At 43.8% G+C, this 27,364-nt stretch overlaps 1 protein-coding gene across 2 annotated transcripts in view; it reads left to right on the forward strand.

Moving 5' to 3' along the window:
* GLT1D1 (glycosyltransferase 1 domain containing 1) overlaps window positions 1–27,364 on the forward strand; it is a 90,252-nt gene that overhangs the window by 39,021 nt on the left and 23,867 nt on the right. For both annotated transcript variants that reach the window (XM_041728522.1, XM_041728521.1), the window contains exons 5-8: window positions 7,908–7,944; window positions 9,607–9,663; window positions 17,291–17,386; window positions 17,951–18,000. In XM_041728522.1, coding sequence (XP_041584456.1) covers window positions 7,908–7,944; window positions 9,607–9,663; window positions 17,291–17,386; window positions 17,951–18,000 — 240 coding nt within the window. The remainder of the gene's footprint in view (window positions 1–7,907; window positions 7,945–9,606; window positions 9,664–17,290; window positions 17,387–17,950; window positions 18,001–27,364) is intronic.

Genomic DNA, 27,364 nt, shown 5'->3' on the forward strand with positions numbered 1-27,364 from the left:
TCTCATGGAGTAGCAGGTACAGAAGCCAACTGTTCTAAGCCAGACACGAAAGGAAGCTTTTACCTGTCAAAGCAGATGTTCCTTGTCCATGAATTTGCAACCCTTCCCCCAGCATCTCCATCTTAAATGTCACCTTCATCCATTGACCCTAGGGCCCTCCCAAATCAGTATAGATGTGTTCACTTACTGTATATGTTGTTTTTTGTTACATGACAAACCACACCAAATACAACACCTTAAATAAAACACTGTTTATTCCTTGTGCTGCTTGGGTCAGCTCAGCCAGACTGGGTGGTCTGGGGGACCCTCCTGGCTGACGTGGCTGGGACCTTTGCCAAGGACAGTGAGGACAGCTGAGGCCTCTCTCTCCTGGACCGCCATCCCTTGTGAGGCTGTGCAGCAGGAGAGGGCAGGCACCAGGGTGAAAGGCTTCTTGGGACTTCTGCTTGAGTAATGTTTGCTCCCATCCTGAGGGCCCAAGCAAGTCAAGGTGTGGGGGTACAGTCTGCCTCAGGGTCAGAGGGTCTTCAAGGTGGGTTTGCAGGGGCACAGACTCAGGGAGGGATACACTCAGAGCCTGTCCTTTCCTTAACCCTACAGGGTTGTGAGCTCCTTGAGGATGGGCACAAAGTAGGGCTTGCTAGTGCATCTCCAGGGGGTAACACACATCCTCGTGTTCAATAGATATTTGTTGAATTGAGTTTACCAGGGACAGATGCTTCCTTAGGACTCCTTACTACAGAAATTTCCACACATAAGGAAAAGTAGCAAGAATAGAAGGGCGCGCTGTACTCACCACCTGCTTACATTCTTCAATTCTTACTTAATCTACTGCCATTCTCTACACCTGGACACATATGCACATGCATGCACACACACATACATGTGCACACATGCGCACACACATACACTGCACACATGTGTACCCTTGCACCCACTCACATTCACATGTGCATACATTTGCACACACATTCACACATGCATACACATACACATATATTTTTTTAAGTTTTTTAAAAAATATTTTTTTAAAAGTTACAGCCATCATGCCATTTCACCTGCAAATATACGATTCCACCTTCTTTGTAAATGCACTTTGATAAAGATTTTTTTTTTTTTTTTTTTTTTTTTTTAGATTTTTTTTTTAACATAAGTACCAGGTTCTGGATATATTTTTGTGTGGGAATCCCATAGCATGTAAGGAAGAAATAAAGTGGGACTCAAACAGTAGCATGATTTAAGATTTTTATCGCTACATTTTGGAAGAACTCAAGTGAAAGAATTTGGAGGAGAGGAGTGGCATTTCTGAGTCCCGGACTCACTGAATTAGGGATACTCAGGCACCAGGCTCGGAATGGAGCTGCATTGTGAGTCTGTGCTCAGGAGAGGACGCACTTGGGGATACAGAGCCCCGAGTCACTGGTGGCAAAGGGACAGCTGACCCGGAACAGTTCTTATGGTAGTTTAACTTTCATATGCAGTGAGAAGGGGACTGGCCCGAACGCACATGGCAGGCAGAGTTTGGGCAGCCAGGACAGTAGAGGGGATAATGCCCCAGGGACACGCCCGTGGATGGGCCAGCTCCCGCCTTGGAGCCAAGTCCAGCATCTGCTGACACTGGTTCTCAGATAAAGGTGATTTGCCACCAGGACTGGGTGATCCTGGGTCTCTGCTCTTTGTTTTCAGAAAGATACTCTTCCAAGTATCTAACAAAGCATTTTTAAAAAATTGAACAGGCAACAAAAGTTCCGTCTTAAATGATGATGTAAGATGCACTATAATAAAAGCTAATAATAAGAAAGGGTGTTTCTGGTTTTAGAGTTTACAGTGGTGGGGGTTAGTTATTAAATTCGAACGTGAGCCCGTTTTTTTTTTTTTTAATACAGTTTTCTGTACTTTTTTTGGTGGATGACTTTTCAGTAAAGTTCTGTTCAATACCTTTATCTGATTAGTTTTTACAAATAAAAAGTACATATAAATAATGTAAGGCTTCATTACTCAGCCGTATTTATATAATTATTTTAGATGGATTTTTGTAGAAAGATGGTTTTTACTTGTATTCTGCACAGTGTTGTTTTTTGAGTAATTAAGTTTGCCTCTTTATTATCGAATTGTCAGCTTTTGTTTTTAATTTTGTGTTCTTTATTTTAGTGAACAGACCTGACTCAGGTTGTTGTTTAATTCATTCCGTCTATTATTATCAACCAGAATCTGATTTCCATAGTCCCAGATTAGAAAGATCTGGAGCGGGTGTTGGAGGGGAATGGGTGACGGGCACTGAGGTGGACACTTGACGGGATGAGCACTGGGTGTTTTACTGTATGTTGGTAAATTGAACACCAATAAAAATTAATTTAAATAAATAAATAAATAAATAAAATCTTAAAAAAAAAAAAAAAGAAATGTTATTGATTAGCCGATGATCAATTTTATCAATGTCAGGAGGGTGGAGAGGGCAAATTGCCTTCTTCTCTTTTTTAATGTCTCATTACCCTCACAACTTACGGATACACTTAAGCATTTTATAAACTACTTAACAATGCACCAATTTTAATAAAATCAGTATATTTGATATCAAATAAAAAAATTTAAAAAAAAAGAAAGATCTGGAGCATTTGCTTCTTACTGCATAGAACTCACTGACGATTGCTCTGCTCATAGCTACAGTTTATTCTAGGGAAATGATAGACTTTATTGGACTAAAACCCACCCCATGAAGAGCTATGTAGGGCAAAGACACCGTTATCCTCTTCCCTGTGGAGTCAAGCCTTCTACGCTCTGGTTATTGATCTGAGACAATGTGTGTGGAGGATTGCCAACCAGAGAAGCTTACCCAAGTTGAGCGTCCAATGTTTTTATTGGAGCTCTTCATTCTAGGCTTGAATGATTGGTTTACTGTCCACATGGTTGAAGCCAGTGTCTACGTGGACGGATGCCACTTGACTCCAAGCTCCTACCCTAAATCATGTGGGTGGTGTTTGTGGTATGGCCAATTGGCTCCAACCCAAAGACCAATGGTTGTGACTGGCCTCACCCTAAAAAAAGACACTCTGTCAGGTCTCAGATAAGTTATTTCCTGGAGGTCTCGCACAAAGACCAAGTTCTTTACTGCACACTACCTATATCCCAAATCTTATTATTTCAACATGTAATCACTATAAAAATGGCTAATGAGATAGTTCATATTTTTTTTTTTTTTGCACAAAGTCTTCAAAATACAAGCATACCTTTTGCACTTAGAGCACATGTCTGTTCAGACCAGTCCTGGTTCAAGGGTTCCATGGTCTCGTGTGGCTGGTGGCTGCTGCATTGGTCACCCCAGCTCTGTACATACAAGTGGGAGGTGACCTCTTTCAGGGCTGCTTAGATATGTGTGCACAAAGCATCTGGCAGTGGGAGACATCTTTGTCAGCCCCGAGTCCTCTGAGAAAGCCAGGGCTCTACTTTGGAAGCTATTTATGATCCTCTATCTATCTCTGGCTAACTAAACAAATTAGTTTGATTGGATTTCAATAAAGCTAGCTTTATTTTATCTCTTTTAATTTGGAATGCCTTTGTTTGGGCTTGTCTGTTATTCTTTTTAGTGTTGTTTATATCAACCTTAACGTGACACCGAACCCACTTTGTGAAGGTCACAGTCCCAGGGGGCTCTTTACCAGGTCTGCAGGCTGCATCATTAATATTTGTCACACAGGTTCAACACTGATCGTGTTTTGGGAAAACACTGCTCTGTTGGTTTGTGGAGTTATAGGCTCAATTTGGCTTTCTTAGGAATTTGATTCACTACCCACTTCTAACTTTGATGTATGCCTTATGGAAATGTAAAGCTAGTCTATGCAAGGTGTTGGTTTCTTATTACGGTATGTAACAGACATTCAGCCTGCAAATTTGTGTTAGAAGTTAAGGCTGCTTTCTCTGAATTCATCAGATTTCACCAGAAAATGTGACTGTTTCACAAAAAAAAAAAAAAAAAAAAAAAAAAAAAAAAAAAAAAAAAGTAAAGCAAATTAGGTCGATATCTTAACGGAAGGCTTTTCTCTCCATAGAATCAATGATTTTGGGTTTAATATGTCTCCATTGAGTTCAAATCCCCACAAGCCTACAGAAAATTCAACTGCACTGTCAACCCACTTTTTCTAAGGAATACTCTGGTAACAGGACTTTTTCCAAATTCAAATATTTATTTATGAACTAGCTGTTTTTTTTAGACATCTTGAGTTGGAGTAAATATTGCTTGAAGTGGTTATCAAATTTGGGGAAGCATGATGAGCACCAGCATGGCCCATCTGTACCCTTGGCTGAGGTTAGCACTGAGCTAAGCCTTCTGATGTCATTATTTTTTAGAAGATTGTGGGGGGTTTTGTTTGTTTGGTTTGGTTTGGTTTGGCTTGGTTTGGTTTGGAGACTGTGCCTGGCTGCCTTCTGGGGTGTCACTGTTGTGCCTTGCCTTGGCACTTATTAAACAATAAGAACTCTCTTGCAGCAGTTTGGGTTAGGCAGTAGCTAAAGTGTACTTTCACCCTCAGCGTGTGTATGTACTCATCAAAATTCTTTTGGAAATTAAAACGCAGAAAGCAAGACAGATTTCACTGGCTGTCACATGCGCAGTTCGCGGCACAGGTGAGCTCACCTGCAAATGTAGGTGTTAATGTCAGCCCATCTGAATGAGCCTCGAGTCGACTAATTGCTGAACTATATGTACTGAACGCATGTTGTCCTATGAGTGACTTGCTCCCTCTTCCTTCTGCATGGCCCATTGCTCTGTATCTGACTATCTCTGAAGATCACGCTGGCAGCAGCAGGAGCCACACAGACCACAGCTTTTGTTATGGTTCCACCTGCAACAGAAACTTCAAATCCTTCACCTCCTGGGTTTCATCCTTAAGATGCCCGCTTTGTAGGTGCCCCTCCCTGCAACTACTCTTTAAGAGAAACTCTGGGGTTGGAGCATACCCTAGGAAGCTAATCATTTTTAATAACTTCTATTAAGATTGGCTTTCCTCAGAGATTTCTTGATGGAACTGAAAATGTTCTTTGCATTTTTATTCCCCAAATGAGATCCCTGGGAATTGGAAAGTTTTAATGTGACTCAAAGGATGGAAAACTCATTAGGTCCAGAACACAGAATCCCACCTTTCACAGGATCATGACCTGCGGCTCAGACATCTCTGGAATGGTCAAAATTTCTTTGAATTTCTCAAATCACCAAGGCACAGAATGGTGGAGGGATGGGGGTCCGGGGTGGGAGGGGAGTGGAGCTTTAAATAACATCAATAACTCCCAGCTATTTACTCCGTGGATTTAACTGTTTTTAAACATCTTCCCTTGAGTTTTCCTGTCAGCATTCCTATTTCTGCATTGCCAGCTAGCTTTGGATCCCATGGGACGGGATCTCAATCCAGTCTTCAGAGACATTCCTCATCCCATTCATGTGTTTTTTTTTTTTCTTTTCTTTTTTATTTTCTTTTCTTGCTTAAAAACCAATTTCTAAGGGAAAAGGGTGGAGAGAGAAGGAAGAGAACCACGTCCCCTGAAAAGAGCCCAGTTTGTATATATTTTTTGGACATAGGTGTATTTTGAGAGCTTTCCACTATTTGATTGTTTTAAAGCAGTTTGTAGCTCTTTTAAAAGTCCTTGTTAACAAAGTCATCACCAGAAGTCACATTGTCATTTTAGAATAAAAATTAGTGTTTTTGTCACCTATAGACCATGCATTGTGCTGTATATTTAAAAAGTAGTATTTACTGTGGTTTATACTTGGAGAGAGCTTAATTTCAGAAGGTTATATACATTAAAAAGTGGAGGATCTATTTGTTGTCGCTGTCAGTTATTCCTTTTTTTTTAAAAAAGATTTTTATTTATTTATTCATGATAGACATAGAGAGAGAGAGAGAGAGAGAGAGAGAGAGACACAGGCAGAGGGAGAAGCAGGCTCCATGCTGGGAGCCCGACGTGGGACTTGATCCCGGGACTCCAGGATCACGCCCTGGGCCAAAGGCAGGTGCTAAACCGCTGAGCCACCCAGGGATCCCCCCTGTCAGTTATTCCATTATAAAAACGCATTAATTAGCATTTGTGTCTGTTAAGAGTCATGTGTACTTATAAGTATCTATCCAACAGGACACTGGCTTTTCATATCTAGTAAATGGGCCAAATTAAGTAATGGTTTCTCATAGACACCATGCAGCATCCTCCCTCCACACCCTCTACACACACACATACACGTACAGTCTCCTTTTTCATTTTCTGCATCAATGAGCTAATCTTGCAAGGGAAATGATATACAAGGATTTTGACTCTTATTTCAAGGCAAGAGAACCAACAATAAATATTGAGCAAAGAAAACTAATTTGTATTTAGAGCATTTTAATATAGATAATGCTTTTCAAAATCGATAGAAGCCAGTTGGCTTTAGCCAGATTTCTTTTATTACAAAGATTAAAAATAACCAAAGTCCAGATTTTTTAAATATTGTAACTCTATTTTCCTGACTTGCTAGGATAAGATCTTAAAATATTATTCATAACGTGTTTTAAATGTCCATATAGGACTTGATACTTCTTTATTTTCTCGTGGTTTTGGTAGATTTAGGGGAAGCAGTGCTCGGGGATATGTAAAGACCAGCGGATAAATTCAGGAATTTCCACATAGAGTCCATTCATTTTGCTTATGGAGTTGGGATGCCAGTTTAATTAATTTCTGTTTGTTTCAGAAGAAATTGTCTTGAAGGGAGCATCTTGGGTTTATGTATTTCTAATTGCAGATGGAGCATATTTCTAATGGAAACAGTGGCAAGGCAAAAACCCTATTTTGCCTTCCCTTAATTAATCAAATCTATGTAGAATTATATTGAATCTGTTTTTGTCAAATGCTGGTGTTCGCTTTAAAGTGTAAATGCCAGGCTGATATGTTTTTGCCAATGTGTTAGCATCCCTTTCTCAGGGCTGGTTGAAGAAGAAGCATGCCCAGCCTCCTCTGCATGCCAATAAAAGTCTCTTCAGCTTTCCAGTGAAATTATAATTACACAAAAAGAGTGTTTTAAGCCTCTAAACGTCAGTTTCTAATTTCAATTTGTTGCTTTTAGCCATTTTTTTCCATTAAAAACTTCCCTTTAAAGTTAACATTTTTGTTTTTGTTTTTGTTTTTTTCACTAGTAGGAAGGAGAATTTTTAAAAATATTTTTAAGGCTTACTATTGTAAGGGCATTTTCAAAGAGGGTGCTGCCCTGCTGTATGGTGAGTTGAGGAGGATAGTCCAGGCTTTAGAAGGTATCAGGTGCTTCTGCTGGTTAGATAAAGAATGTAATACTGAGGACAAAAGCAAAGCAAACAGCGATTCCTGTCCATGTGCAGATTTGCATTCAGCTGCCCTAAAAACAGCCGGATACTGCACCTCTCAGGCCCTTCCCATCCACGGGGCAGAGGGGAGGGCCGCCCCTATCTTCCCTCACCTTCCCTCCCTCTCCTTGTTTCTTCCCCACAGGTGGGGACTGGGGAGTGTACTTTCTCTGTTCAAGGATCTGTGTCCCCAAACTTCCACCTCGAGCTTCTGCACACAATAGATCGGCTCCCCACGGGCTCTGCCATTGGCGTGTTCTCTGAGCTTCAGTAGCTTTATACTAATGTAGTAACTATACGATTGTAATAACGCATTACGCCTAATTTAAAGGACCTCCTTCTTTGTGCTTCTTACCTTGAAAATGCTGCGTTTTTAATGGGCTAACCCCCATTAAAAGCAGAAGGAACTCTGTGCTCTTGGAAAGTAACCGGTATATGAGCGGCTGCGTGGATGATTCTTTGTGACTTGTTCCAAGGCGGCTTTTCTTACGGCCTTCATTTTATTTCTAAAGAGCAGTTGTAATGCACTATCCCATTTACTTATTTTCCTTTTTCCCTTCTTTTCAAAAGCCGCATGCCAGGGATAAGATCTATGTCCAGAGTCAAGGTAAGAATTTTTAAAGTTTACACATTTTAAAATATGAGTCCCTTTAGAGACGTGTACTGATGTGCCTGTGGATGAAATTATATGATGTCTTAGATTTACCTACTAATAATTTGTAGAATGGATGTGCCTATATTGCCTGACATGAAGATAAAGAACGAATATAATGACATTATAAAAAAAAATTACAGATCCTTTAACGTTTTCGACAGTAGATGTACTGTCCCAGGGGTATGTTACAAAAGGAGAAAGCTGAGCTTCTCTCTCTTAGTTAAGGGGAAGTGGAGCCCTTCTGCTCCAATCTACCCCTTCCTGCCCTCACCCAGTTCCTCCCAGACAGTGGCCTCCACAACCTCTCGGGAAACCCTCAGCGTCTAAACACAGTGAGGGTTTTCTAGGAGCTGTGGACCACAAGCCATGGACACAACCACATATATATGAGGAATATATTTTGGTCACCTGAATAAAAAAAATCTCACAGCAAGGGAACCCACTGTATTATTGTTTAAACAATAGGAATCATGGAAGAGGCAGTTGCAAATAGGAGCATGTAACCCCTTGCAAGCTCAGGTGCTGAGGCCCGGAGGGGCACAGCCCTCGACGTCTGCCTTAGCTGCACACCATGCATTATCACACGTATAAATGTCCCAGTGGTTTCAGTGACGTTTTTAGCGGAAGAATCACTTACCAAGTAAGCCCTTTCTTGGAACGCCCATTTTTTAAAAGATACCCTGACTCTATATATAATAAAAGGTGTCTTTAAGTGTCGGGGCAGGTGCAGGGTTGGCACCTCCTCATCCCTCTGTTGGAGCCTGATTTGTAGCCAGGGAACACATAGGCGCACCAGACACGCATGGGCTTTGAAGCAACACACAGGTTTGGACGTAGCCTCCACCACCTACGTGCTGAGTCGCCGTGAACACCATGTAAGCTCTGTGAACCTCATTCCCATCCGGATAAACTAAGGGAGTCAGTCTACTCAGCAGGGCTTTAAGGGGCTCCGAAGTGTGTGGATTGCACCCAGCTAGAGTCTACGCCCAGGACAGGCGTGCAGTGCACAGTCACTAAGTAGTACAATAGTGAGTAGTACCCTGTGTTGTTCAGTGCAAATGATGATCTCAAAGGTACATTGCAGAAAGGGTTATTGACTTAATTTAATTTCATAAAACTTTAGATTTGTCCTATTATCAGGATAATATGTTAAATGTTGCCTCTGAATTTCCTACATCCCAAAATGTTCAATTCAGGGAATTTTAAACTTAAATCTGCTCAAGGAGATGCCACAGATAGCGGGCAATTGTGTGTGATGTGGAGAGGGTTGAGATTAGGAATTTTAAACAGAGACACGATTCATATGTGGGGCTGTGTTTTAGAGCCTGTTGCTTTCAGGTGTTTGTTAGAGACTTGTGTTTCCCACGACCTGGCAGCTGCCCCGCACAGTAATGGAGGTTGAAAGTGATGTGCCCTTCCTTGTTGGGAACCTGTAGGCTCCCTTTGAACCTCCTTTGGGGGAGGAATGAACAGGTGTTCACAAAGCACTCAGAACTTTGAGTTCTTTGTAAGAACCAAGTATGAGACCAATATTTGAACATTGACCCCAAAATAGCTGGTTGCACCTCATCAACGTGGTCTCTTTCCCTTCTCTCTCTCTCTCCTTCAACCCAGGAATCGTGACAGTACCAAACGCCGCCTTTAACTGGAACACCTTCCTTCACTGTTCAGGTGAGAGATGAACCTTCTTACAAGATTTTTCTTTTAATTATTTATTTATTCATGAGTGACACAGAGAGAGGCAGAGACATAGGCAGAGGGAGAAGTAGGCTCCCTGCAGGGGGCCTGATGTGGATCTCCATCGCAGGACGCTGGGATCACGCCCTGAGCTGAAGGCAGATGCTCAACCACTGAGCCACCCAGGCATCCCTTCTTACAAGATTTTGACCAGAGTGCATCTTGTCAGGTACATGGTGTGCTCACGTGGTTTTGGAAAAATAGGTTCTTCAGGTCAAAGATGTCTACTGTTTTAGGTGAACAGGGAAGAGAGAAATAAGAATTGGGTTCAGGACACACCTGGCTTCTCTCTTTTGTCTTTCTTGAGAGAATGGGAGGAAGAGTGGGTTTGAAGGAGGATTTTTAATCCATTCTGGATTAATGTCTTTTGTTAGGTACATGCATATATGTGAATATTTCTCCTGTTTCCTCTGGTTTATCGTTCCATTTTCTTCTAATTTATCCACTTTTCATTAATGCTTAGCACTGCCTGAGCCCTGATCAAGAAACCTTTGCCTCCTCCAAGGTCACAGAAATATTTTCCCTATTTCTTTCCCTCCAGAAGTTTCAGTGTTTTAGTTCTATCATTAGGATTCTAACCCATCTGAAATTAATTTTTGCCTGTGGTATGAGGTAGGGATCAAAATCCCTTTCTTTGTGAAAGTTGTTCTAGTATTGTGCATGGAAAATGTTTTTCCTTCGTTGAATTGCTTTGCTCAAAATCAGTTTACTGTATATGAGGGTCCATTGATCTGCATCCATATGCCGACACTGTGTTGTCTTCCTGCTGCAGCTTTATAGTTGAGAAAAGGGGTAGTGTGAGTTGACAACTCTGTTTCAGAATTGTTTCAGCTGATCTAGGTCTTTTTCGTATCCATATACATTTCCGTTCATCTTGTTAATCTCTAATAAAATCCTATTGTATTGATCTGTAGATTGATTTAAGGAGAATTGATACCTTAAAAATAATTTGTCTTAAAATCCATAACATGATCTCTACTTCTTAAAGTCTCATTTATCTTCATAATGATTTGTGTATACAGGTCTTATGTCTTTTTTTCACGGATTTTATTGTTTTTGATGCTACTCTAAAGGTTTTTTAAGTTTTATTCTTGAATTATTTGTTGCTAGTATACAAAAATATAATTGATTTTTTACATTATATCCTGAAATCTTATAAACGTGTTTATTAATTCTGATTACAGCATAGTTTCAATTCCTTTGTAGTATTATTTTGAATTCTATAAACTTATTTGACCAATCCCTTTTTAAACATTTTGATATGTAGTGGTGGAGGTGCTAGGATTTCAACCTTCATACATTTGCCCAATTGTTTTCTTTGGAACACCTAAAAAACAGTCTCTGGGTTAGATTACGCACTCAATCGGAGCCCTTTGTACATCATGCGTCATGTCTCCTGGGGAGGTAGCAGCAGTGAGTATGTCCATCAGCAATGCTATGAGATGAGGGCGCTATTTTTCCTACACACAGTGGAGCTAATGGAGTCTAGCCTTCATATTTTCCATATGTGGTATGATCTAAGTGCAGTCACGAAGTTCAAACAAAATTTTGTTGCAAAATATCTTTAAATAAAGAAAGGTTTTTGTCCACAAATGAGGCCTGTAAGTATATACTCTTGGCAGCTATCATTGCCTTACAGGCTACTCAGCCCAGTAGTTCTGTGAAGGTGTGAGAACAGCTAACACTGACTCACCAAATGCAGTGGAAAGTTTAAGAATTCATCTGTTTTAACCTGAACTGCTTCTCACAAGAGTCAACAGTGCAAGGGTACTGGTGGGGGGAAGGGGCTTGATGTTGTAAGCCTGATATAAACTTCAGAGAAGAGCTGAAAATGCAAACTGTGGGCCACATCTGCAACACATGTAGACACCCCGAGCCGGTTTTCACTCCAGAAACATCAGACAAAAACTCCCATCCCCTACAGCATGTCAGTGTTAGGTTCCCTTGGAAAAAAGATTTCCAAGCATTTTATTAGAAACAATTTTCCAAGTGCATCCATCAACCTCGGGACCAGCAGCAGGGCCATTCTCTGCATCACAGATGAACCCCTGCTGTCCCACTGCTCTGTCACACTGGGGAGTACGGGCCATTATTCAGAACCAGTGGGCCCATTGTAAATTGCCTGTTGGGAGGTTATTTCATCTTCTATATATCATGGGACGCCGTTGCTGTGTGACTATGTCATAATTTCCAAAAGGAGAGTGATTTTTCATCAAGCCTGTAGCCTCATGGTTGTCTGTATCATTGGTCTTACTACTGAGTGATTAACGGAACAGGCAGCCAAGGGATGTTCAAGACTCCTCAGGCGGCACTTCCCCCGGAGACCTGCTGGGCAGCAGTTCCAACTTAATGTGTGCAATTAGGAGCTGTGAACGTGCTCGGGACACATGGCAGAGGGATGCGTGGTGGTGTCATAGTCACCGGCTCTGCTGGATCATGGCATAAGGTGGAGGCAGAATCAATCGGTGTCTCTGGGTTTTATAACCAGGCGTCTGTTCTCATTTGCGGGGTCATTCATCTTTGTCATCTTTCAGATTTTAGAGACGGACCGTCTTCCCCACCCATCCTTGATCTTACCCTGGTGTCCAGAGCCTGTGATTGTGATTTGTCACTTCCACTTGGAGCCTCAGACAGTGAAAACAGAAGATACAGTAAATTTGACATAGACTATTATGATCAGATACTCACCCTATGAATTCTTATGAACTGCTAACCTTGCAATCAAGAGGAATGGGTGGGAAAGGGTCTCATTTAACAGTGCCTACCAGCAGACGAGTGCTTCGTTAGCCGTCAAGGGGTACCATCTGCTTCTGGGGTCTCCGGTGCCGAGTTTATGATGCATTCTCCTTTACAGCGTGCCAGAGGTCCTTCTGAGAATATTCAGTGTCTCTAAGCCCCAACTAACAAACCACTAAATCCTTTAATTTAAAACATTGAACGATGTTTATGCTAACCAGATTTCACAGTCCAATAAATCAGCTAGGGAAAAATAAAGTTGGTTAAATACACTAAGTAGCATCGTTATAATTTTTCACATGATATTTACAATAGTTATTCTCATCAGAAGATACGTGTACAGGTATCAAGTCAGCCACCTTAGCGTTTCTCTGCATTTCCATGTCCAACTTGAATGTTGCTATGGTTCAAGGATGTGTGATTTTTGCTTTTAAATCCAATGACTATTGCACCTTATACAGCAATTCTTTGTAGGCCACCAAACCTAAAACTATGAAAACTTCAATTTGACCATACCTTCCTGATTTTGTTCTATTTGTATATTTATTGTTAACATGTTTATTTAATTTTCTTCCCCTCTCCTTTTGTAAACTGTATTTATATTTCTACGTGGAGATTCGAATCTGCCAAGCTCAGATGGTGGTATCTTTCCTCCTCCGCTGGGCCTAGGAAAACACATTTTTTTAAAAGATTTTATTTATTTATTCATGAGAGACACAGAGAGGCAGAGACATAGGCAGAGAGAGAACCAGGCACCCCACAAGGAGCCTGATATGGGACCTGATCCCAGTCTCTGGGATCACGCCCTGAGCTGAAGGCAGACACTCAACCACTGAGCCACCCAGGCATCCCTAGAAAACCCATTGTTTTTCACGTGGAAAATTCATGTTACCAGAACCCTTGATATTTTCACAGCCCAAAAATCAGATTTTCTAGCTAAAATTCACTATGTCTAATGTGCTCAACCAAAGTCCTTGTATTCTTTTCTCCTTATAATGACCCATGGAAAAACTAAAATAAACAGTGGCTAGAACAGAAGATGGGAGAAAAAGTGGCTTAGCATAGATGGGGTTTGCGCTGCAGAGCCAGCTGATGAATCATGCAGAGGGTTGGGGAGTATGGCGGACGCTCAGCCTTCAGGGACACGGTGCCAGCTCTCGAAAGCGACTCACTGTTTTGAAGATAAAAATACCATTCTCCAGGAAATGGTAACATCGGAAGGACAGACATGAAAATCCGAGCATTTGTGAGGGATGAGTTCAGACCTTGACTCCTGTTCAACCTGGATGCTCACAGAGAAACGACAGAAAGAAACAGAAGTTTGGAGTTAAAAGGAAGAAATGAAATGCACTAAAATGTTAGGTAGGCTCCTGCCTCACCTCCAGACGTCTGTAGGCCACTTTCTTTTCATTCTGCTGTGAAATCTAAGAATGGCCTCCACACATGTCCACAGCCCTGGCCCAGGACCCAGGCTGAGTTGGGTACTTCCAGGTTGGGGCCTCAGCATGTGCTTGCTTGATCATGACTCTCCAACTCTCATCTCCATATCCTTTTCTATTTTTTTAAATTTTTATTTATTTATGATAGTCACAGAGAGAGAGAGAGAGAGAGGCAGAGACATAGGCAGATGGAGAAGCAGACTCCATGCACCAGGAGCCCGACGTGGGATTCGATCCCGGGTCTCCAGGATCGTGCCCTGGGCCAAAGACAGGCGCTAAACCGCTGCACCACCCAGGGATCCCTCCATATCCTTGAAAACGATACTGTTGTGCTCGGGAAGTGCACAGACGCTACTCAAACCCAATGCTGCCTCTGTATTTTATATTTAAAATCTTGTAAATCCTACAAGAAGGCAAAGCATGTAGTCCTCTGTCCTGCCATGGCCTAATTTAGTTTCCTAAATTCTCAAGACATTTAATCTCCCAGGAAGAACATGAGGAGAAAGACAAGAGAATATATAGGGCTGGCTCTGTCTCCCTCTAGGGTCTGGTAAGTAGGGTTCTCAAAATCAGTGAGTAAGTTGAGAAACAGCACTTTTGTTTTTTTATTTTCATTTTTTTTTTTTAAGCTGGCACCACACTCAGTGTGGAGTCCAACATGGGGCTTGAACTCACAACCCTGAGATCAAGACCTGAGACGAGATCAAGACTTGGACACTCCAGTGATTGAGCCACCCAGGCAGTCCCAGGGGCCAGCACTTTAAAAAATTGAAATGAGTTAGAAAACACCAGAGTTCCTCATATTTAATTAGACTAGTTTGGGGGGTTGGGGAATGTGTGTGTATATAAACATATATATATATCTTGTGTATAAAGTTTCTTTTTTTAAGATTTTATTTATTTATTTGAGAGAGAGAGAGAATGAGAGAGCATGAACAGGGGGAGAGTGGGGAGCAGAGGGAGAAGCAGGCTCCACTCAGCAGGGAGCCTAACACGGGGCTCGATCCTAGGATCCTGAGATCATGACCCGAGCCGAAGGCAGGCGCTCGATCAACGGAGCCACCCCGGCGCCCGGTGTACAAGGTTTCAATGTGATAGATGTATACTCCCCCAAGTCATAGAGCGTTTTGAAGGTCAGTTTTGTCCATTGTGGGCTACTCTCTCTCAAGGTTAGCTTTCTAGGGCTCCTGGGGTAGGGGTAGGTAGAGGGACACTTTTTCCAGCTTCACCTGAGCAGAAGGCCCCAGATCTCCCAAACCTGCTGTTCTGAGTAGCTAATGCATGTCTCATCAAAATAAAGGGACAAAATAGATTTCCAGCATCTGTGCTTTGTCACACAGCAAACATACAGAAGTAAATGAAGTCTTTTTACTAGGACATCACATTGGTTCTTAGAATCGTGCTTTCTTTGGCTACTATCTCCGGATGGTCTTTCTGTGTTTATTTTGCTATTGTACTTTGTTTCAATTCATTAATACAGGTTTTCTGATTTCCCCCTTCTGGGTGCATCATGCATCTCCTTCTACTTTCCTTCTTACCTTCTTCTTGCCTGTTTGAGGGGATACTCCGTAGACATGATGATGATGATATCTGTGATGTTGTGTCCTGCCCAGTGGGTTACACAGCACATCAGCTTCCCCTGTACTGGTGCTTAAAAAAATATATATATATATATATATATATATATAAATATATAAAGTGTGTATGCACGCATGTGTGGACTTCTGTGTGTGTGTGCACCTGTGCCCATGTGTTCATGTGCCTGTGTGTGCGTGCACACACCACATGCCCTGGGCTAAGGCTTCCTCCCATAATTAAGTGGGCATCCCCTGAGTTTCTCCTTGCACCTCTGTTATCTTTCCATTGTCACTACTAACTAGTTTTCATGAAGGCACTTTTAATTTTTGTCCTCATCAGATGTTCACTCACTGGCTTCGGTGTCACTGATAGGTCTTGCCTGGTAATGTGAGATTTTTCTGTTTCTCACACCTCATCTTCCTGTCCCTTAAAGGTTTTCTTCAACTTTATCATTTATTAAAGGGAATAGCATGTCTTCTGGCCTCTAATGCCTCTGATCTTGGATTTGAATTCTGCACACAACTTCTAGCTTAGGCTTTTGGTCAAACAAATAGTAAGTTTTATATTCCTAAGATTAGTTTCGAGGTGCTCCAGATATTGGGGAAATATTTTACAAACGTACCATGCCTGAATGAAATTGACAGTACTTCGGAGCCTGCATTTTTAGGGCCTTTCCCAGGGGGACCCCCCAGCCATAACACTTCAGCACATATCCTCAGATGTGGTCACACGTGGTTATTGTGCAGCATGTGTGACCGTGTGAGGCAGTGTCACTGGGCCTCATCACGCTCACTCTGATGATACTACTATTCAAGGCTTACAAAAGCACAGAGAAACTGACAGTGTTTGCATAAAATAATGGGTGAAATAAAATGCATGAATGAAAACCTCTCACCTGCATGATTTTATGACCAATTATATGCATTTGGAAATAATGAAGTCTTAGGTTAGCTTGTGTTAATTTTACACGAATAATTTCTATCGAGTCACTTGCCTGTTGCTGCCCATCACACCACTTCAGCATAAACGGGCATGACTGCGTGGGGCTGGCAGCTTGGCCCAGGCTCAGGGGGCAGCTCCTGCTGGCCTCCCCGTTCTGCTGCGGGGTCCCCGTTCCCTCTGTGCTGGGGTGAGGCCTGCCGGTCCTGCGTGGCCTCCTCGGGAGGGCAGCTGGGCATCTCCCCGCAGAGCCTCCCCCTCAAGGAGGCAGCCGGCCCAGCTGCGAGCTGCGAGTCGGTGGTGCTCCAGGGAGTGAGACACCGCGACATAGGGTTCCCGAGGCGGGGACTCAGAAGTCACTGGCTGCCCTTCCACTGGGCTGTCCGGCGATGCTAATGACCAGGCCTGCCCAGAGCCAAAGGGCGAAGAAGGCGGTTCCAGCGCTCCGTGAGAGCAGCCACCCACCCCTTTATCTTATGGACCTGTGAGCTCACCCGCATCCAGTGTGTGCACCTCTGTATACACACACGGGCTCGGGAATACATGACTGTGTAAAACACCTTTCTACTTTCATGAAGAAAATGCTCTTCCTGACCACAATTGTATCCAAATATCTTCCAGGGTCCGCAGTTCACATTGTCCCCTTCCTCATTGCACAGAGCTGGGTTCACATTTACTGGGCTGAGCTCAGCTCAAGTTTACCCGCCAGGAGAAGCAGTGCGCGCAGCGAACCGTGTGCAGACTGGGGGCGGGAGCAGGTGCAGAGAGGTCCGAGCCCTGCAGCGTTGGAGCTGTGTCTCGGCATCTTCGCTCCCATGGCATCAAGCTGCCTTCTCTCTGCTGAAAATATCTGACCTCTTCTGTTGCAGGAATTAACCAAAGTGCTGATAATTTACACATCTTTCTCCTGGTGTGTGGACTTAGACAAGTTAAGGACCCTCTTTATTTGGTGGATGCATTCTCAGGTACGTTTTGTTTATAGAATTCTGTTTGGGGACTGGTCTTAGCGCCTCTCCCATTGGGATTTTGAGTGTTGCTGTCTCCATCTTTCCACGTGAGCAGAACTGCTTCTAGTTTGTTATTCTGGAAGAAAAACAGAAAAATAATAGTGCTGGGTAGTGATCTCACGCATTTCTACTTTCATGTGCCCTCGGCTTCTCAGGAAATCACAAAAATAGTGAATAATTGTAAGTCTAATATAATCTCAACCAGAGATATTTTACACATGTCAATTTGTGTGACGCGTTTGGAGATTTGCTGCATTGCTTGAATATCCTAAAGTCCATATTGGCTTGTGGACTGATTACTCCTGATTGTCCAGTAGGTGAGAGATCTGGATAATGCATAACATTCTAGAAAAAGCATTTTACTTAAAAGTATGTGATGTTCAATATTTACATTTTAAATACATATAACTTGACTGTTATGAGAGCAAAACAATATGAATGATTTATCACATAATTATTATTAATTATGTTTCCATCTATGACATGAAACCACTAAAATTTTTTTTTCTTTTTCTTCCCAAGAATGGCATCAAGAAGAGCCTAACGTTTACATGGTGATTGTAGGTCCTGAAGTAAGTGGATACGTCTTAAACATTGCTCTCATGTCTGTCTTCCTCTTTATACTTTTTACATATTTCCTAAAATTAGTTGACATCCCTCTTCTAACAAAATTATTTTTCTTCCTTTTTAAGTAACTGAACTCTGCTTTTTAAAAATGAAAACCAAGGTTAAAGATGATGAGGCTTCGTAAATCGTTATAGCTAATTTCTTGCTACAAAGGATAGGTTTTTAGCAAATGCGGAGGAGTCACATCAGATTAAAGTCCCATGAAGTGAAAGTCTAAATTGGTGTTGTAAGGCACACATTGTGTGTACATGGTCCACATTTTCTCTGAAACTCCTTTAAGCTGCCCAGCAAACAACACAGAGCTATTCCTTCAGCCGATCACCAGGTTAAGTAGTTGACTTGTATTTAGGAGCCAAGGGGTATGGGAAATAACTCTCTATAAGCATGGGGAAAGGAGATGCTCGGACCTGACCTCAGCTGCTGTCCAGGGAGCAGAGGCCGATGGGAAGCCTGCGAGACCCTGTGACTTGTTCACAAGCCTCTGGGAAGTTCCCATGTCCCATTAACAACGCAGGTCAAGTGCGTGCTGCTCTGTCTGCCATGCAGGGCTGAGCACTCAGGATTCAGGGAACCGAGGTAGAGACATGTATTGAGAATGAACTTTGGTTTACTCCAAGCAGTTTGGAAAATGAAGTAAGCTCTGTGTTTCCAGCAGGATAGGATATGACATCACAGAAGCAACCCCCCGTGCTCCATGGGATGTCTGTGCCGGGCTAGGAGGTGGCACCCTCTGGGAAAAGCATCACTCATTTCCTTTGTCCTGCTTGCCAAACTGGGATAGTTGAGCTTGCGACCTTGCTATGTCACCTACTTTAGACATCGGGGGCACCCCTGAGACCTTGAGTGAGTAGAGTCTTAGCTGTTGTGCAGGCTCTCCTCCTGGAGGTTTCCTAGCTCCCTGGGGACATACAGCATGCAGCGGGACACATGCGCCTGTCTCTGTATTTGCAAAGACTTCTGGAGACAATACGTTTACCTGGAAAAAGGCTTCCTAACCTAATAAAAATATCAAGGGCTCAAATCTACTATGTGAAAAATGAACCACCCGGTCCGTATTCCATCCATGTTTGGTGCAACGTGCGCTCACACATTTATACACGCCTGCACACACATATCCACACGGCACACACATACACACATGCTCAGCACCAGCCTTTTGGTGGCAACGAGATAAATCCCGGGTGCCCTGGTTAGTGTGAAGTCCCGGCGCAGCAGAGTTGTTTATTATGATGATTATTTTAGTTCTCTTTCCATTCTTCTGTTTGAAGAGCATTACTGAAAAGAAATAGTTTTAGTTTGATGCTAAAATCTTCTCTGAGAGAGAGGGCCTCAGGCTTAGAAAGAATTTAGTGATGTGGTTTCTCTTTTTCACTGTTTCTGTTTTCATGGTGACATTCTATTTATGGCGCATGATACTGGCTTTCCAGCTACGAAAATTTTCCTTAAGAATAAATTGTATTGTCTTCAAAAATGTATTAAATAAGCCGCAGACCAGATGGTATGCAGATATGACAAATTATAAAAATGCACACAAATGGCCAAAGTTTGGAAAACAGTTGTTATAAAGTGTTTTCAGGGTGCAAGCAACCCCAAAATGAAGACTTGGTGGACAGAAACATTTGCCTGCACCAACTGAAGGTTGGTGACCTGCTTCCTCCATTGGACTCTCTATTGCGTTTCCTTGTAAGGAAGCCTGTTGGCAGGTGGCCAGCTTGGGAACACACTGGGAACACAGAACTCGGACAGAAACCCCGTCCCAGGAGTGATGACCCCCGTGGTGCTGGAGCTGGTGCAGCGGCCAGAGGGAGGGGCGACTGGCACAGGTGGTGCTTCCCTGGGTCCACCTGGGACCCCCACCTCCAGCCCAGAGCCTGCAGGGACGGTCTGGCACTGCCTGCCTTCTGAGGGCTTCCTCAGCTGTCATCTTTCAGGAAAGACACGACTATTATTTTGTAGTTTATATTGAACAATGAGGACTGTTACTCGTGTCCCAGAGGAAAGGTGTCTTTTCTACCACTTGCTATTGGAACACATCACTTTCCTGTAACCTGTGCTTGCTTACTTTTGAAGGAAAAGTGAGGACACAGAATTTGTCTCTTTCCCCCAAATTTCAGGGCAGGGAACCTTGTGCCTTGGGCTTGTGCTAGGGGACAGGGAGCAGGGGAGGCCAGAGGCTGTGGCGAAGGGGGTGAGAGCTGAGGGGGGCGGCGGTGCAGCTGCGGCATATTTGTGTATCCAGACGTCCTGCTGCGGACTTCCCAGAGGAGCCACGGGCCTGCACGGCTGCTTAGAAATGTGTGAAATGGGTGCTGGGAATAAGTAAACACACCCACGTATGCACACAGACAAACCTTACAACATACATCTCTGTAGTTTCTTTTTGTGTTTTTAACTTCTGGAAGGAAGGTAGTGCCACGTGCTTTTGAGCAAAGGCTGTCATGACTTCGTCTCATGATGAGCCAATCAGAACTGGACATTCCAGGATGAGGGAACTGATGGTGGTTTGGAGCTGGGTGAGGGAAAGCAGGTCCTCAGTGATGCTGGAGAGCACGTCACTGGGATCCTTCATGATTCCATAACTTTCAGGGGCCCCTCTTTGCTTTTCCCCGGATAGTCTAATAAACCTATAATGCCTAAGAACAGCTACTTGCTTGGCAAATGCAGATCCCAGATGAGCCCTGGCTCACCTACGAGCTAGATGGCCAGCTGGGGCCCCAGGGACATCGGAGCTGCATGGACAGTCCACATGTTGGTCTGCTTTTATGGAGCAAAGGACCCAAAGTGGCAACAAGGGAGGGTAGCTAGGAAAGTGGATGCTTGAGTAGGGGGCCTGGGAACCTCCATGAAGCATTGTGACCTGAGATTCACTGGCCCTTTAGCTCACTGTCACAAATTCCTAATTTGTGACATTTGAAAGCATTTCTTTCACAAAATACTTCATGATCTAGAATTGAAACCCTGCAGGAAATGGGGAAATGCATCTGTTGGGTGCAAGTTTACTATTCAACAAAAGAAAGGGTCAGTACCCAGACATGTGCGATGTTCACACTCAGCCTGGAGCTTTCCTTGGATTTGCCTGCTTCTCCTCCACCACTGAGGGAGTTAGCATCTAACACATCTGAGTCCACATTGGGTGATGCACATCAGCACCCTTCCATGGGCCTGAGGGCAGAAGCGAAGGCTTTGGGCCTGACAGTTGATATCTGCCCAGTCCCTTTGGGCAGCTGCAGTGTAATCCTTTGGATGGGGTGATGAACCAGCAACAAAATTTATTTCTCCTGCTCCTGGAGGCTGGAAGTTTGAGGTAAAGGTGTCAGCATGGTCGGGTTCCAGTGAGGCCTCTCCCTGGCTCATAGCTGCCTCTTCCCTCTGTGTCCTCACATCAGGGAAGGGACAAGGATCTTCTCGGCGGTCATTTGTGAGACCTGATCCCATCGTATAAGACTGATCCTATTCCCAAGGACTCACTTCCCAAAGACCTCACCTCCTGACACCATCTTTGGGGGTTGAGATTTCAAGGTATGAATTTGGGGGGTGAGGGAAACAATACTGAGGCCATTGCAGTGCCCCCACCTCATAAAAGGTCTTTATCAAATCTATTTTTATCAAAAAAAACCCGCCACCAAAACCTTGATGTCATCGCAGCAGACAGAATAATTTGAGCTTCTAAATAAGACATCATTGCATCCAGTGAGTCACCAGTTCCTTCAGACAAGTTGTCTTCTTCTTGATTCTGTGTGTCTCTTGAAAGATGTATAACTGACATATCTAGACACACGTCTCAGAACCTCTGGTAACTCAGGCAGGCTAGTGTCAAAGTTTCGCTTGTTTGTTTGCTTCCTGACACAACCGGCAGTGTTCTGGTGAGGGTCCAACAGGCAGTGCCCATGGGGAGTGGGGCAGGGGAGCCCTATTTTCTGAAAGCCCGATTGGCCTATTTCCATGGTGTAGAATCTTCTACAACGGCCAGTTTCAAGCTATCGGGGGATGTCTCTGAAGAGAGTTGCATGTGTGCATATGTGGCCATTGTGGGTGGGCAAAACCGAACCAGCACACGGCACGCGGTGCCCTGCTACATGTGCACGTGAACTCAAGCTCCTGCGAATGCACCAGAAACAAGCTTTACTAGACAATGCTTCTATCACTTCATGCAGTTGTGCGCTCTAGTCCTTTTTTTTTTGAAGTAGGCTCCACGTGCAGCATGGAAGCCAATGTGGGGCTTGAACTCACAACCCTGAGATCAAGACCTGAGCTGAGATCAAGAATTGGCCGCTTAACTCTAGTCCTTTGTAAAAGACTGTCCTGTGCCACCCCTTGCTACGTTAGGCTATTCTATTTCATGTCACTTTTAAAAAGTTTTTTTTTTTTTTTTTACCCAAAAATTGATTTCATGATTTGCTTCCTAATCTGAAGTGTGAAAATGACTGACTTGGCCATGCTGGATGGTATGTGTGTAAGAAAGTCCCACTAGATGTATGTCCCCTCCAAGGCCAATGCACTAGTGGCTTCCGCAGCAAGAGCCCCTCCCCAGATGCTGGCCTTGCTCTGCTGGGATGCAGGCAGATATGCTTCCCCTGAGCACCGCATTGAAACCAGCCCTCCCCTTCATCATTATAAGATTTCCAAACATCTATCCATTTTCAGGGTCAAGGATTCAATCGAACATGGTGTCTGAATACCAAAGGAGGAGGGGATTCAAACAATTTTACACTTCGATTTGAAGCCTTGCTACAACATTATCCGTTAATAATTTGGAAATGGATTTGAGAAGTGGGTCAGAGGTCAAGCCTTGGGACGCATTGAAACCCACACTTTAATGACCATGTCACGTAAGAAATTGAACACCCCGAATATTCATTATCTTTGGCATCTGATAGGAGTCCAGTCCTATCCTATCAGATCCTATCAGATGCAGAGTTCTGCATCTATCGCCTCCTTTGTTAACTGTGAATCCGTGGCTGAATAAACTCTTTAGGTACGAATTACACACTCTCAGAGAGCTTGTAGCCTTTCCAGGTCACATGCTGGCTTCTCAGTACAAAACTGCATTGACTCGGTGAGCTAAAGCATCTGTTTCTTATTAGGGAATCACTGTGCTGCGCACAGATTGGTCCCTTTGGTCCTTTCTCTGCAAGGAGCCCCATCACATGGGACATACCAGCAAAGAAGAAATGGCACCAGCTCAGCCGGTGCCCCTGAGCTACAAGTGTCACACCAACTCCAGCGAATGCAACTTATGAGAAGATAACAGGAGCCACGAAGAGAATGGTTGGAAGGCTGGAGACCAGAAACTTCAGAGGCCAGGGAGTCTTAGCTGGGAACGTTCCATTCCAGGCATCCCGCTGGGGAGAAATGAACTCTACCCACTTCTTGGTCTCCAGATCCTTCTGTTCAAGGTCCAAGATGCAGCTTGGGTTGCATCCCACCCTTCTGTAAGGAGAGGATCAGGCCCGATTCCACTTTGACAAGCCGTGTCTAGGGGAGGAAGAGCCAAAGGAAGGAGGGCTCTGGCAAGAGACGTGGATGCTTAGTGTCAAAGGAGAAGTAGATGTTCAGAGCATGTGCAGATCCCGTTTGTTTTAACGCTCAAAGGAAGGGAAGACTCTTATAGGTCAGGTGATGGGAGTGACACAGCCACGACATTGGGTCCCAGAACCTCCCTTCAGGGAAGTGGGAAGAATGCCCCTTAGCAAGGAAATCTGTGCTCATTGGTAGAACTGCTGCAAGACTGCTCTTGCCGTGTCCTCCTCTCTGAACGTGTGGGTGTGTGACAGTGACGGTGAGCCACGTCTCAATAGGAGACCCAGCTATCTTTATTTATTTTATTGTATGTTCACAAAAACATGTACGTTGCAATAAATGTGTATGTGTAAGTGTGTGCATGTATAATTATGTATGCAAAACTTGACTTCTTCATCCAGTCCTTCGAGAAATACCTACTGAGTGCCACTGTATTGTAGGCATGTGACACATCCCAGTGGCTAGAACATACATGACCCCTGCCTTCATGGAGCACAGAGCCCAGGGCAGAAGGCAGACTGGAGCTGTGCCAGCAAAGGAGAGCCCAGGGGCTGCGGGGTGTTGACACCAGCTCCTGCCACTCCCCCGGCCCAGCCCAGACGGCAGGGCCACACTGCTCTTGGGACTATCTTTGCTCCACTTGTCAAGCAGCATTTATTGATTCTAGCAACCACTTTTAATAAGTAGCGCAAATGTTCTTAGGTCACTTGAAAAATCACTGATGCTGTGTGTGTTTTATTTTTTAGATGCCACACATATGTTTATTTTCATGGTAATTCTTAGCAAGAACATTTTAAAAAGCTGGATCTCTGTCCCATACGGCATCTACATAATCATTCATTGCTGCTAACTGCTGGCAAGTGAGTGAATACCTTTAGACCAAGTGGTATCATCCGCGTCATGCAAAGGGTCGTTCTGCGTGGCCCTGAAGTACAGCGGTCGCATGCACGGACTCTGGAGTCAGCTGGCTACACCTTGCCTCTCTGTGCCTCAAGATCCCCATCTGCAAAGTAGGCATGACCCAGACAATGCCACCTGCCTCATCGCTTCTTGTGGGGACTGAATGAGTATCAGCACAGTGCCTGGAACGGTGCCTCGCTCAGAGGCAGTGTCCTGTGACATTAAGGGAAAAAGACCTTTCCATGCAAATGTTTCCTTTGGGCACAGACATGCTGGGATTCTGCTTTAGCTGCAGGATGGTTTGAGTCTGGCTTTGGTTTTCTATTAAAGCTTCTTTGATCTCTCAGTTCAACCATTTTAGCAAAGCGTGTGGCTTCTGCTTGCAGGAGGGTCTTGAGTGGGTGCATTTTCTGGTGCTCTTTGATAAGGAGTGTGGTATGAGCATTCGGTTTGAGCATGACAGCTTAATGACTTCCCACGATGACTTCTTAATTTTTTTTTTTTTTTTTATTTATTTATGATAGTCACAGAGAGAGAGAGAGAGAGGCAGAGACACAGGCGGAGGGAGAAGCAGGCTCCATGCATTTTCCTTGAGCCTGGGAGTTGAAACAATATCTTTTGCTCAGAAATAAATAAGCTTAGAAGGAGGAAATGAGAATTTTCTTTGCTGCTTGCAATGGTTTTGCCTTTTAAAATTTCATAACGTGTGCTTTCATTACATAAAAAAAAAAAATCTACCCTTCTTTTTTTCTTTATCTTGTATTTTGTTCCACTTGGCTTCACTGGGAGATTTGAAAATGAACTGATGTGGAAGGTAAATCCAGAAAAGTTTAATGCAGTTTGTAGTTCCAACTTGGAAGTTGTTACACCTTCAGCTGAATTTCAGTTAACGTGCTAGGTACTTCAGCAGACTTTTAAAATTATCCTCACTGAATTACTTTTCTGTAGTTAATCATGAGAGCAGAAGCATGCTAATAAAATTAAAACTGAGGGCGTCTCTGGCTAAAAATGATCATAAGTAAAATATGACTTTGAGAATTAATATGTAAACCAAAAGAAGGCTTTCATTGGGTTGTTTGCTTTTTCACAATAAGATGTTGGAGTTATAATGTAATTCAGTTGTTTGAGATCATTTTAACAGAAAGAATCAGAAATGAGAACTGGAAAGGTGGGGCCAGCTGGATACCATGCATATAGTAAATTTCATCAAGCAGAGAGCTGTGTGCAAGGCACCGGGCCTGGTCTTGGAGGGACAGGGACACGCATATGGGGGCAAGGTGTGGACGAGTAGCAGACAAGGCAGGACTTGGTCTGTTAGCAGGTGGAAGGAAAGTAGGGGAGGAAACATTGCTTCTCGTTTAGATGATGGAGGAAGGTCTCCCATGGAGGTGGCATCTGCCTGTGTCTTGGGGATGAATAGGTTTTGGGGACAGAGGGGAGTATTCCTGGTGGCGAGAATGGCAACAATAAGAGAGGGAGGGAAATAGAAAGCTACAGACAGGAGATCATGGGGAAATAAATAGATAAGCAAGTACTTATTCCATAATGCATGTTGACTTTTTATGAACTATTTGATGAAATCCCTGAGTAGATGCCAGAGAGGCAGTGGGTCATGGTTTTAAGAATTCAGTCTCCTGGCCCGGCACCATTCTAGCTGTGTGATCCTGGTTAAAGTGCATGAGCTCTCTGAGCTTCACTACCCTCTCGTGTAAAGTGGGGTAATCATAACAGCATTGTTGGCAAGAAGTAAGTTAGTGCATATTTAGAACTTAGCATGCGTTAGGTCCAGAGTATGGGATGAATAAATACTGACTCCTAACAGCAGTAAATACATCGTTCATAAGTATGAGGGTTTCCTTTAAGGATCTTTCTGGGAATAGAAGTGTGTTTGCAGTCTCCGTGGGTTCATCTCTAACCCAGGCACTGCTTCTAGCTGACCCAGCTCCACTGAAGGAGAAGGAAGCAGGTGAGGAGGCCTCCAGAGCATGGTTCCTGCAGGGCCCACTGCCTGCAGGTTGACCAGTTGACCTGGAGCAAACCTCCAGGGAAACATCTGGCTACTAAAGCCACCTGCGAGCATGTGCCCTCTGCAGGTGGCCGATGGAACCTGCTTCCAGGCCTGCATGGGCATTCTGGAAACTGTCCTCATCAGAAGTGATGCTCAGACTTCGTTTCCGACGTCTGGTGCAGAAATTCCCCGGGACTTCCAAACAAATCTGAGCTTCCAGGGCTCAGCTGTTGGTGCTTTGCAAGAGGCAAGTGAGGCCTGTCTGGTTGTATGTCTGGAAGACACAAACCGAGTGTTATCCATGCCAAGTGTGTAATAACTTTGCCAAAAGACACACAGCTAGCACGCCGCACACATGGAGAATTCAAGAAACCTCTATGGCAGGAAACAGTTCATTCTTAAGAAACAAAAAACAGTGTGCCTGGGTGGCTCCATAGGGGAAGCATCTGCCTTCAGCTCAGGTCATGTTCTCATGGTCCTTGGATCGAGCCCCACATCGGGCTCCCTGCTCAGTGGGGAGTCTGCATCTCCCTCTCTCTCTGTCCATCCACCTGTTTGTGCTCGCTCTCTCACTATCTCTTCTCTCAAATGAATAGATAAAAATCTTAAAAACAAAGACCAGAAAAACCCCACAAACGGTTCTCTTCTTGTTATTGGTAGTCCTGAACACTAGATATCCCTCCTCCCCCCCCCCCCCCCCGTGGAGTTCTAAAGTACCCGAACAGGTGATTGTGAGTGGAAACTCAGGGACAGAAATCGGGTCTTGGCAGAATTTCCACTTTGATTTGTGTGCAAATTTTTAATACAAGAGTGGAGACTTCAAGCATTTGTGCAGGTTGAAATACTTCAGCAAGAAACTTAAGCAATTAGATTTTATAACA

The sequence above is a fragment of the Vulpes lagopus genome, chromosome 14, assembly GCF_018345385.1.
Source record: "Vulpes lagopus strain Blue_001 chromosome 14, ASM1834538v1, whole genome shotgun sequence".
Classification (NCBI taxonomy): Eukaryota; Metazoa; Chordata; class Mammalia; order Carnivora; family Canidae; genus Vulpes; species Vulpes lagopus.